Here is an 11281-nt window from a genome sequence, read left to right on the forward strand (position 1 = left end):
CGCATCGAAAGATTAATTATTTTATATTTTTCTGTTTTTGATGGTAAATGAATTTAATTTTTGCCAGTCAACATTCCGTTTGCGGCATCGACCATTGTAGGATATTACTTGCTTGGAGAATAAACATACATCCAGTGAATTGTGTTTTCTCATTTTCTATGTCACTTGACAAAATAACATTAACATAATTCCTAAGAAAATTTCAAAGTTTATGTGGAAGGAAAATTTTCCTCAAATTTTGACATTCTTTTATCTCATGATTTACAGAATAATAAAGTAAGTTATTATGTCTGTAGAAATCTCACGCTACGTAAAATTTTACATAATCTTACATAATTTTCTTCATTATTTATATTTGTCATATTTTCATTAATTATTATACTTTTATTTCACTTAAGGACATATTTGAAAAGTTTTGTAGTTTTTCATTCGTAATTGATAAATTGTGTCTTGTTTCATCAAATGATTCAATGTATCATTATATATATTTAAGAGATATTTCTGGTATTTTTTTCAAATTGTGACATACAATAAATAACGTACGTTCTGTTCCTTCATTTATTTTGTAAGATTCAAACTTTGTTCTAAATCCAAGACACCATCTTTAGCAACAGTTAGTGGTCGAGGTAATAACTAACACCACCCATTACAAAAGGCAGTGGTCGAATTATAACTTACACCACCTTATAGGACCTGTGAATACTGATATATTTAAAGCATGATTTCTTATTAAAGTAACTTTTGAATTGCTTATTATGTTGTAAATCTAAGACGCGTTCGACCTTTTTAGTTAGATGTAATGCATAGAATGGCTTGTATGAACAAGGTTATTTACGTAACTGTTGAAAGTTTATAAAATAAATAAAAAGTGTTTTATGTATGTTGACTTTTGTTTTGTTGCACTTCAGTGTTCCTTTTGTTCCTTGGCTATCCTCTTAAAGTTTATGTGTTTTCCTGGGTTTTAGTTTATAACCCTGGTTTGTTTTCTCTTTATACATTTATGACTTTTAAACATCGGTATACTACTGTTGCCTTTATTAACTACCCGACGAAAGTTTAATTGACCATAATCATATGGCTGCTATTAACAGTAGAACCCCTTAAATTTGGAATTTGCAAGAAATACGAATTTCACTGATATAAAATGGTCGTTGTCAATTTCAGATAAATATAAGAATCTGCAGGTTGAATATCAAGAAGCTGTGAAAACAGCACAAGAGCAGAAACAATTGATTACCCAACTAGAAGAAGATCTCAGAAGTGTCAATGCCTTGTCGTCCATGTTTAGAGGTACACCGGAAGGACAGAATGTACTGACACCTGGTGGTGAGGCTGAAATGGTAGCAGAGGTAGTGAAAGATGTTGCAGCTCCAGGTAATAGACGAATATTTTCCATTTGCAACTTAGAAAACTTGTCTGATTATGTGCCACTATGGACACATATTTGTGAATGTCGATTCATGAAGAAGAAGGGGAACAAAATATTAAAGGAATAAATTACTAATGCACTTGATGTTTGTGCACTTTGAACAATCATTTTAAATAGTTCATCATTTTAAATAAGGAAGAAAAATTCAGCTTCAAAATTTGTTGCCATTATAGTATTTCGACATTTCAGTTGCAATCACCATAGATCCTGCCAGCAAAACAGCTGCTGATTCCCTGTTGCCTATAATACAGAGCCAGCGAGAAAGGTACAGACTCAGAGCACAGGAATTGGAAGCAGTAAGTATAATTGTATGGTACTAATGAATGAATAGCTGCATTTCAAGCTAATTTGTTTAAGTGCAACAAGTTGAAAAATAGTCCTTTATCATATCTTTCTCAATATCCAGACGCTTTCTGAATTATGCTACTTAGAAATGTAAGGTTCGGAATCTGATATCATCTCTTTTGTAGTCGAACTCCGTTTGAACCGAATTTATTTTTATTGTCAATCTCTAGATGTTACTCAATTAATGAGAAAGTCCAAACTGTATCTCTAGTATCCTTAACTTCGATGGGACAGCTCAGTAATTGTGAAGTAACACAATGGAAATTTGTTATATTTTTATTATTGAGATTTCGGTTTAAACATTTATTTTCTACTTAACTTTATTCAGTTATTGTAATTTAAGTTCATGGTTGATTTGTTGGTCCTTAACGTAAGGTTTAAGTAAATGGGTTACTTGTGAAAAGTGATGTGTCTTATTCGCATGTCACTGATGCGTCTTTAATAGACGAAACACGCGTTCCAAATTTGATATCTTTGATGATTTTTTATATAATATTTTCAGCAAACCCTTAGTCAACAACAGCAGGTATCATTACTCCAGAACGAAATTGATAAGCTGAGGTCTGACAATGTGAAGTTGTATGAGAAAATTCGATTCTTACAGAGTTACCCACAGGTAATGTTTTTATAATGTGAAAGAAGCAAGCACGCTTGATTCCGTGTTTTTTAATATACCTCAGGATACGTGGAAATATGTTTCAAGAATTCCCTATTTCAGATATATACTGCAACCCTTAATCATTCTTTTTTATATAAAAATTATATATATATATTGATTATTTTCTTCAACTTAGAACTAAAATACTTAATAAATGTCATGCTTCCTAAGCCCTTTTCACGATTAACCTTCAGAAGAGACGCTCATGGTCGACTATGTTTTCCAAATTTGAAATGCAGAAGCCAAATATGGGGGATACACGCAATAACTATACTGAAAATGCTATATTGATCTGGACTGATAGAAAAAGACTATGCAATAAACAACTATGTTTGTTTCTGTTTTTAACAGATATGCAGTTACCAGGTCTTTTTTATTAAGAATTGTTCAGCCTATTTATAAAAGTGTCAGTGACTCAAAATTTACATGTGCAAAAAAGTAAAATCACAAAAATAGCGAACTCTGAGAAAACAACTCGTACTTTTTCGAAAAACATTACTTGATATGTTTTAAAAACTAGATAATGTTAGGATAAAAAAAACCATTTCAGTCTTAAACTTATCAAAAATTAGACTATATTGAACCTTCGTTTTTCTTTTAATTGAAATTATTATCTATACAGAGTAAAACAACAAGGGATGATGGAACTGAACACAGATATGCAACACATTATGAGGAGAAACTGGACCCCTTTTCTAAATTTAGCAGAACGGTAAGTATGTGGCATGTCATTATTTAGCATATGTTTTATAACGAACAATAAAATTTAAAATTAAAATAAAGAAGTTATAAACTGCTGAAAACTATTAAATAAGATGTAAAAGTAACTGAAAACCCACATCCTAATCTGATATATTCTTGTACATTCATTGTTAAGTTATAGTTAATAGGTCTATGTACCGAAAGTTTATAGAAAAATTTGCCGGTCACATGAAAAAAATCATTTTTCTGACATATTTCTAGTTCATATGTTTGCAACTGTTTAATCGGAAAACCCAAAAGAATATTACAAGAAAATTATTTTAAGTATCTATTAGTTATCGCAGGTACCTGGCTTATAATTTAATATGCCAGATGCGCGTTTTGTCTACATAAGACTCACCAGTGACGCTCTGATCAAAACAGTTAGAAAGCCAAACAAGTAAAAAGTTGAAAATCATTGAGGATTCAAAATTCCAAAAGTTTTGCCATATACTGTGAGGTTATCTATGCCTGGGATAAGAAAAGCCTTAGAATTTCGAATGATTCATACTTTTGCAATCAGTTAATTTATAAAAACCACCATATAATTGATATTCATGTCAACACCTAAGTTGATTTTTTTATTTTCACAGATGTACCGGTGAAACAACTTACATATTTTTTTTCTTTTATCTTTTAGGAAAAACAGAGGCGATACATGAATCTCAAACCATATGATAAAATAACTCTTAGCATGGTAAGAACAAAATCAGTTTTGCCCTGATGATATTGATATTGCACTACACATGCGATTAGGTTAGGGTAAAATACTCCTTAACATTAGGACAGGGATATTTGGGTTGCCCTTAAGGTTGCATTAGTATTAGAAAATCTTGTACTTGCCTCCTCAGTCATGGTATATGGACTTTGAAAAACTTGCATAATTAACATGTGAAAAATAAACTTACATAGATATGAGGATTAAATTTTGTATTTACGCCAGATGCGCATTTCATCTACAAAAGACTCATCAGTGATGCTTGAATCGAAAAAAAGTTAAAAAGGCCAAATAAGTACGAAGTTGACAGCCGGACAGCAAATCCCTGATTTGTCCGTTAAAAACCCGGATTTATTATTCGAGAATCAAGTGGAGATAATTAAGGAGAACGTCGTCAACAGATGTCGCTGCGTAGAAAAATAATTCCCCGCGGAAGACGACCCGGCAGGAAATCGTGAATTTGTTAAATTATAAGAAACTAAACGTATCACGAGCGGTATGCATGATATGATAATTTTAACAAGTATTTAAAAGATATGAGAAGTCAAATAATTTCATCGTTGAATCAGAAATTCAAGTCATTTATTTTCAGCCTTCGGAACCGCCATTTTTCAACATCGACTGTCATTGACAAATATTCAACTCTGGACGAATTGACACAAACCCGTTTTACTTAGGAAAAATAAATATGATAAGTTTATATTGATACACTGGAGCATGGAGAACAGAACTGGGGTAGTCACATGACGTTACCCTTCCTTATTTACACACGAGCACAATTCCAGTACACATCACAAATTGGTAAGGCCCTGCGGGGACTGCCTTCTCTTTTTGATGAAATTGCTCTGCTCTTGACTAAAACAGCTCCGAAATATGACAGACTTGCCACTAATGAAAAGACAGTCAACATGTCATTTGAAATGAACAAAATCTGTTATTTTTTGTGTAATTTATTTCCCTTTTTCATGCCCCAGTACACAAAAATACTAAAAAAGAAACAAAATTTGTTTTACTTTCATATAAATCACACAAATGTTATGAATTCAGCGCATTAAACATGTAATAAAATGTACACAAACCTCCCAATAACATCCCTTTAGCAGTTCATTATTTTTTGGGAAGTCCAGGTGTAAATTATTGTCACTTGTCAGGTTTTGTCCTGAATCAGTGAAAGAATGACATGTCCAGTGTAAACATTCTGAGATCAGATATATCATAGATAAATAACAGAGGAAAACAGTTTGAAGAGAGTCAGATCCTTATTTTGTAGCTTTCAGATGTAATTTCAAATGAATGAAGATGATATCACTCCATAATATAATATTGCTTGTGCTTGTTCCCTATTCATCTTCCAGGTTCTAGCAGTCATTCAATAATTGTTCCATAGATGATTGTTCAATCTGTATCCAGTTTACCTATTAGTAAATTAATCTCTATTAATGAATACTTAGTCTAGTTCATTCTTTTTTTACAATTGTTAAGCTGCATGCACCTGCATTTGATGATTGAGGATTTATATATCAGGTCAACATGGTATTTTTTTTTTTAATTCTTCATTATTACACATATTTCAGTCTATATATATATGTTACCAGAAATGGTTATATATCATATGTCTCATATGGTATATATTATTTGAGAACATTATGTCAATATATATTATACTATATATTATATGAATTATATAAAAAGGTTATATTCATTATATAATTATTTTTCACACTCCATGGCTCAAGCTGTTGAATGTTGTGATTGTTTTTTTTCAATTTGAGTACATGCATTACTATCCCACTGAATTACATATAATTAGCGAGAAAGCTATTTTCAGTTTTACTTTACTCTAGAAAAATATAAAATTTACTTTATCTTAAATGTTAAACAGACATGACTCAAGAGGACTGTATGGGTATCCATATTCTATGCTTATAGATTTATATAATATCTCCTAAGCCAAATGATTTTAAAAAAACAGAAAGTTTAAACTACTACATTTCAGAATTTATATTTTACAATATAACCCCTTTTCTAAAATGAGACAGCACACAACAAAACACATGACAGTGTCACCATCAGGCCAAATCTAAACATATAGTTAGAATGAAAAACCACTGCAGAGAACAAAGTTCAATATAAAATGCAATATTTTTATGACATCTATTTCTTCAGGAATAGATTTTACTATTTTAATCAGTCTCTCAATACAAAATGAAATAAAGCCCTGATTTTGTTTTTATTATTTATTATTTTTTCTAAATTTTTTATTACTTTGTAATATTGCTACTTACAAACACATAGAAATTACATTTTTGGTAAAGCCTTCTTATAGAGTACTTTGATTAATTCAATTTTTAATCAAAATTGTCAAGGGTATATATAATACCCTATCGCCAGTGACTAGAAGTTGTTACATTTCAGTGTTCATCATTAATAGGCCTCACATATTAAAATATTTACTTGCATAGATAAACATATTTAGAATGGAAATAAACATTTAATAAGTTCACAGATATAACTGACATTGGGTCTAGCTTAACTTAACAGAAATTCTCTAAAAACATTATTCTAGAATAGAATATATAACAGCAAAATTGTACATTTTATACCAATAATCTTTATAAAATATATTTTTATGTAGATCTACTAAGAAACAATATGTTTCTGCATCACTGAATGCTGAATCAAAATGAAGAATTTATGTGTATTCAAGAAAAATAATTTATGATTCTTCTAAAAAGTATGCCATGAAATAATTATTTCCATCAAAGTATATATATATATATGACAAAATAGAGGTATACACATGCAATCAGGGAATATTCTGCAACATTCCCCCCTTTAAATGATGGGATTTTAACACCAAAGCTTTGGGCAAGTCTTTTTTTTCTAACAATTTACTGGTCCAAAACCCCTCACTTTATGTAAAAAAATAACCATATAGAAAACTTTTTTTTATATTTCTTCTGAAGCTGTAGTAATATATTTTTTAAACTGAATATGTAATAATATTTGCAATTTCCCCGATTTCTAGATGATTATCAGATATTTTTATGCAATATGTAATTAAATAGTGATTTACCAAAGCAGACATACATTCTATTTTACTTTCTCTCACTGTTTGGGTCTTGGTACCTGACAGGTGCCCTCATTCCAATGATTAATTGTAATATCCAAGGTATTTACACATTTTCCTTCGCATACTGATAAATTATTGGATATTTTACCCCAGAATGAACTCTTTCACTTACTAAAATTGAGCGAAATGGTTATTTTCTCTCGTTTCTGATCAGCCGTCCCTTCAACGACTTTTCATTCGAGTTATCTCCCTTTGGCCGGTCGCTAGTTTTGGGCCTGTTGAATTGACACAATGCCGTTTTACCTGGCGAGTTTTTGTATCAATAGGCATTTCATGTTCATAATATCAGGAGGTATCATCCCTATAAAGGAAAATACGTTACCATTCCGTGTGTCATTTCAATTTACATTTATTTACCGAGAAGTGTCACGGCCGCGGCACGTTTTTCATCTTTCCCAATCAAATAATCAAGGAAATTCTATTTTTTCATTCTTAAATGAATAACGTAGTTAAAGTTTGAAACCTGCCGTATTTAATGATGTATTTGGTTAAGCATGCTAAATACACAAATTAGCTTTACGCCGTCGATTTCGTGGCGTCATTGCCGTTGCTTAAAAATGCCATTTTTTGAACTGAAAATCACGTGACCAGAATAATAAAATCGACGCCATTATGAGATTTGCTGTCCGGCTGTTGAAGAGCATTGAAAGTATGATTATGTAGTTTAAGGAAAACCAAAGGATATTTCAATTGCCATTGTATAACCATTTTGATATCATTTCGAACGAGGGTAGGGTTATATAGTCATGATTCATTGACTGATAATGTATTGCATAGTTTACATGTACAGAGCGATTAAGAAAATAAGACATTCAAACTCATTAGTCGAAAGCACACTGACAACGCTATGGTAAAAAACGAAAAACCACCAAAACTACAGTGTACAAAAAACAACATATAAAAAAAATAATATAAAACACGAACCCTATACAAAAAAACGAAGGTTGCTCATATAAGTACTAACCCGGTGATAAGTCTAATTTGGTACGTTACATTCGATGTTAAGAGAACATGATCATGGTAATGACAGAATGAACATGATCTTGTTGTCTTTGAAACCGATATTCAATTGCAACTTGGAGACATATACTACATTTGCAGACGTTGCTTCAATGTTGCTAGATAGAAATAGGAAGTTCACTATTGGAAAATGAAAATCACCTTTTCTGTCGTAAAGTACTAAGCAGTGATTTTGCTAGCGCTCGTCATTTTCGTATTTTACGAAAAGGTTTTCAAATTGAACAGTTATTTCAATTCTATGGGAAAGATGCGTTAAATGTACTCCCCAAACTTTGAATCTGTATCTTAATTACAGAACGACTGTGGCTTTAATAACCAGTCGTTCTTTATATAAGGCTTCTGTTTTCAATGGTATGAATTTGAAACGTACATTAATTGCTCTCACCCACAACTAAAATTTTCACCTTCTAGTGCATTTTGTTTTGCATTATCATGAAAAAGAATAAAACAGATGAAATCAGAACAAACTGTTTAAAAGGCATCCACACGTATTTATTCTAATCTAAATAGTCAAACGTGAGCCAAAAGATTTGAAAACCAACATGTATCTGTATCATGCATTGTGAATTGTATAATCATAAGTGACAAAATGAGATGGGACCAAATTGTCTTTAGGTCAGTATGAATCTTGTCATTGGTGGCAAATGCAATTTGTTTTCAAACAAGACGCTATTCAATTAACAATAACCCGTGCTGATTAAACGACTTTGAGTCTGTTGATCGTAGCATCAACTCGTTGTAGTAAATCAGTATTCACAAATGAACTGAAATAGTACCTTAATTATCATATTGTGAAGTATAGAAACAGCTATGTTTATAGTGCTTTTTGAGTAACCATATATGCAGACTGAAGACAATTGAAAAAAGTGAGGAGATAATCAAACACTACAGAAAAGGAAAAATAACACAAATTTCGAAATTCCGAGGAAAAATAAAATCAGAAAGTCCCATATCATATCAAATGACAAAATCAAAATCTTAAACACATCAAACGAATATTTTTCATATTTCTGACTTGGTACATGTTATTCCTTATGTAGAAAATGGTCTAGCTAAACCTCTCACATGTATGACAGGTGCATGAAATTACATTTTTTTTGGGAAACTATACAACTCAATCTAACCAAAATATGCTTTACCACAGCAATCCGAAATAACAACTGAAAACCTCTATATCATTATATCTGATTTTCGCATGCCTAAGTGAATAAGATTTTTAAGCATCGATGAATATTTTTACATGCATACTTTTTACAGGGAAGATTTATGATGATTATTTTTACATTGCATACTTTTTTTCAGGGAAGATTTATCCTGGGAAACAAGACTGCAAGGACCGTGACATTTTTTTACACACTTCTTCTTCATACGTTGATTTTCTTGGTAAGACACATATTGAGTAAGAGCAAGAAAAACCAAAAAGAGTGTGTAGGCATTGCACAACTTTATTTACTGTCATTTATAAATATTTATGCTAGTAGACTGTTTGATACATTGCTTATAAAAGTATTACTATTTGAACAGGTTGTACTGATTAAGTAAACTTTTCTAAGATTGTCTGAATATATTACAGATTATAGACTCACAACAGACTGTTCTAAAAGGAAACCAGAAGTATAATATTGTTTTACCGTACCAAAACTCATCAAAACAATGAATGATATTATGTTTCCCTGAACTACAAATGTCTGTTTGCAATTTTTCGTTATTCTCCTTCATTTTCCAAAGTTAATAATTTTTCAAAGGTACTAAGGGTAAAACATTAATGAATCTGAAAAATATGTGCAACATTATTTAACTTCTTACCTTATAATGTTCAAAGGGACCTCAGAGACCGAGTGGTCTAAGTACCGCTTTTTGACTATTTCGTGGCGGCCACTTTTTATTGGTTGAGAAAGCCGGAATTCCAAGAGAAAACTACCGACCTTCGATAGGAAAACTCTTAATCCTAGTCAATTAAGATTGGAGTAAAGTGCACCCGCACACGGGGAGTTCAAACTCACAACCTCAGTGTTGAGTGGCCAGTGATTACACTAGTAACTACTCAGACCACTCTCCTCTTTGTTACTTAGAAAAAAGATTATACATATACAGATTTCTCTCAATGCGTACTTTAAATAAAGAATAATTTTATGATATTATTGAATGTGCTATATGTGTTTTATCTGTTATAACTAGGTACTCTACAAGTTAGCCCACACAGAATCCTGTAAGAGAGACATGGCTGCTGATTGGCACGAAAAGTAAGTTAGATTGAGAATTGATATGTGGTAAAAAATATCAATGAATGGTTTTACATTTTTAGGGGCCTTTATAGATTACTGTTCGATGTTGAAGACAGTACTTAGACCTGTAATCATTTCCTTTACAAATTGTGACTTGGATGAAGAGTTGCCTCATTGGCACTCATACTGCATCTCCTTATTTCTATTTCCATTTCTTTCATATTACAATAGAACATTTGTTTTAAACACATCTCTGTTAATTGTTAATTGTAAATACATTTTAATTATTAGGTCTAACAATAGCAACTGTATTATCACGATTATTTGACAACCAGTAACCCATGGATTTAGGAAATGATAGTTTAATACAAAATATTAAAACACCGACTGTGCGAGGGCTGTATAGCCAGTCAAGGTCGTTAAAAACTCCCATCATCAAGATATTTAATTGTGTAGGGGTGTGAAATAGAAATAGTTTTGTCTTGATCATGGTACCATTTTAGCAAAATTAAAGTCCCAGTATCTAAAGCTTATTTTTTTTCTTATAGATATGCAGATCATATGATGAAAGTTCATGGACATGCGGACAAACACGGATAGAAATATGTAATAAACTGATACAAAAGCAAACAAAATGAGACTGCAGGAGGTAGAACTTTTACATACATTTGAGTATGTAAATACACACAAATATTATATGAATGTATTGTGGGTGCTTATAATGTCTTGGCCCTACCTTTCAAACTAACACAATTCAAATAATGAGGAACTAAAATGAATCTTCACCTTTCAAAATCGCCAATTAACTTTGGTATTTAAATAACTGGTTTTAATGTTGTATGAAATTCCCGAGAAATAATAAATAACATCAATATATAAAGGTGCCTTAATATAAAGAATTTTTGCATTTTAATACTTTTATTTTATTTAAGAACAGTTCAAATTCATTTGAAAACTGTATATATACTGTTATCTTTTAAAAATTACAAATTGAATTCTGGTCTGATCTGGT

At 31.3% G+C, this 11281-nt stretch overlaps 1 protein-coding gene across 1 annotated transcript; it reads left to right on the top strand.

The window, feature by feature from the left end:
* Positions 1-808: 808 nt before the first annotated feature.
* LOC139526205 (protein CASP-like) lies at positions 809-10869 on the top strand. Its single transcript, XM_071321332.1, has 8 exons — positions 809-815; positions 1165-1374; positions 1619-1725; positions 2277-2390; positions 3055-3144; positions 3814-3870; positions 10223-10287; positions 10818-10869. The coding sequence occupies exons 1-8, from the start codon at positions 809-811 to the stop codon at positions 10867-10869; spliced, it is 702 nt and encodes a 233-aa protein (XP_071177433.1).
* The last annotated feature ends 412 nt before the right edge of the window (positions 10870-11281 follow it).

This window comes from Mytilus edulis, chromosome 6 (assembly GCF_963676685.1).
Source record: "Mytilus edulis chromosome 6, xbMytEdul2.2, whole genome shotgun sequence".
NCBI lineage: Eukaryota > Metazoa > Mollusca > Bivalvia > Mytilida > Mytilidae > Mytilus > Mytilus edulis.

Excerpts from the sequence above, each read along its gene's own strand:
- LOC139526205 (XM_071321332.1), top strand. Across the intron at positions 1,375-1,618 it reads GAAAGATGTTGCAGCTCCAG|TTGCAATCACCATAGATCCT; the intron begins GTAATAGACGAA and ends TCGACATTTCAG. Across the intron at positions 10,288-10,817 it reads GCTGCTGATTGGCACGAAAA|ATATGCAGATCATATGATGA; the intron begins GTAAGTTAGATT and ends TTTTTCTTATAG.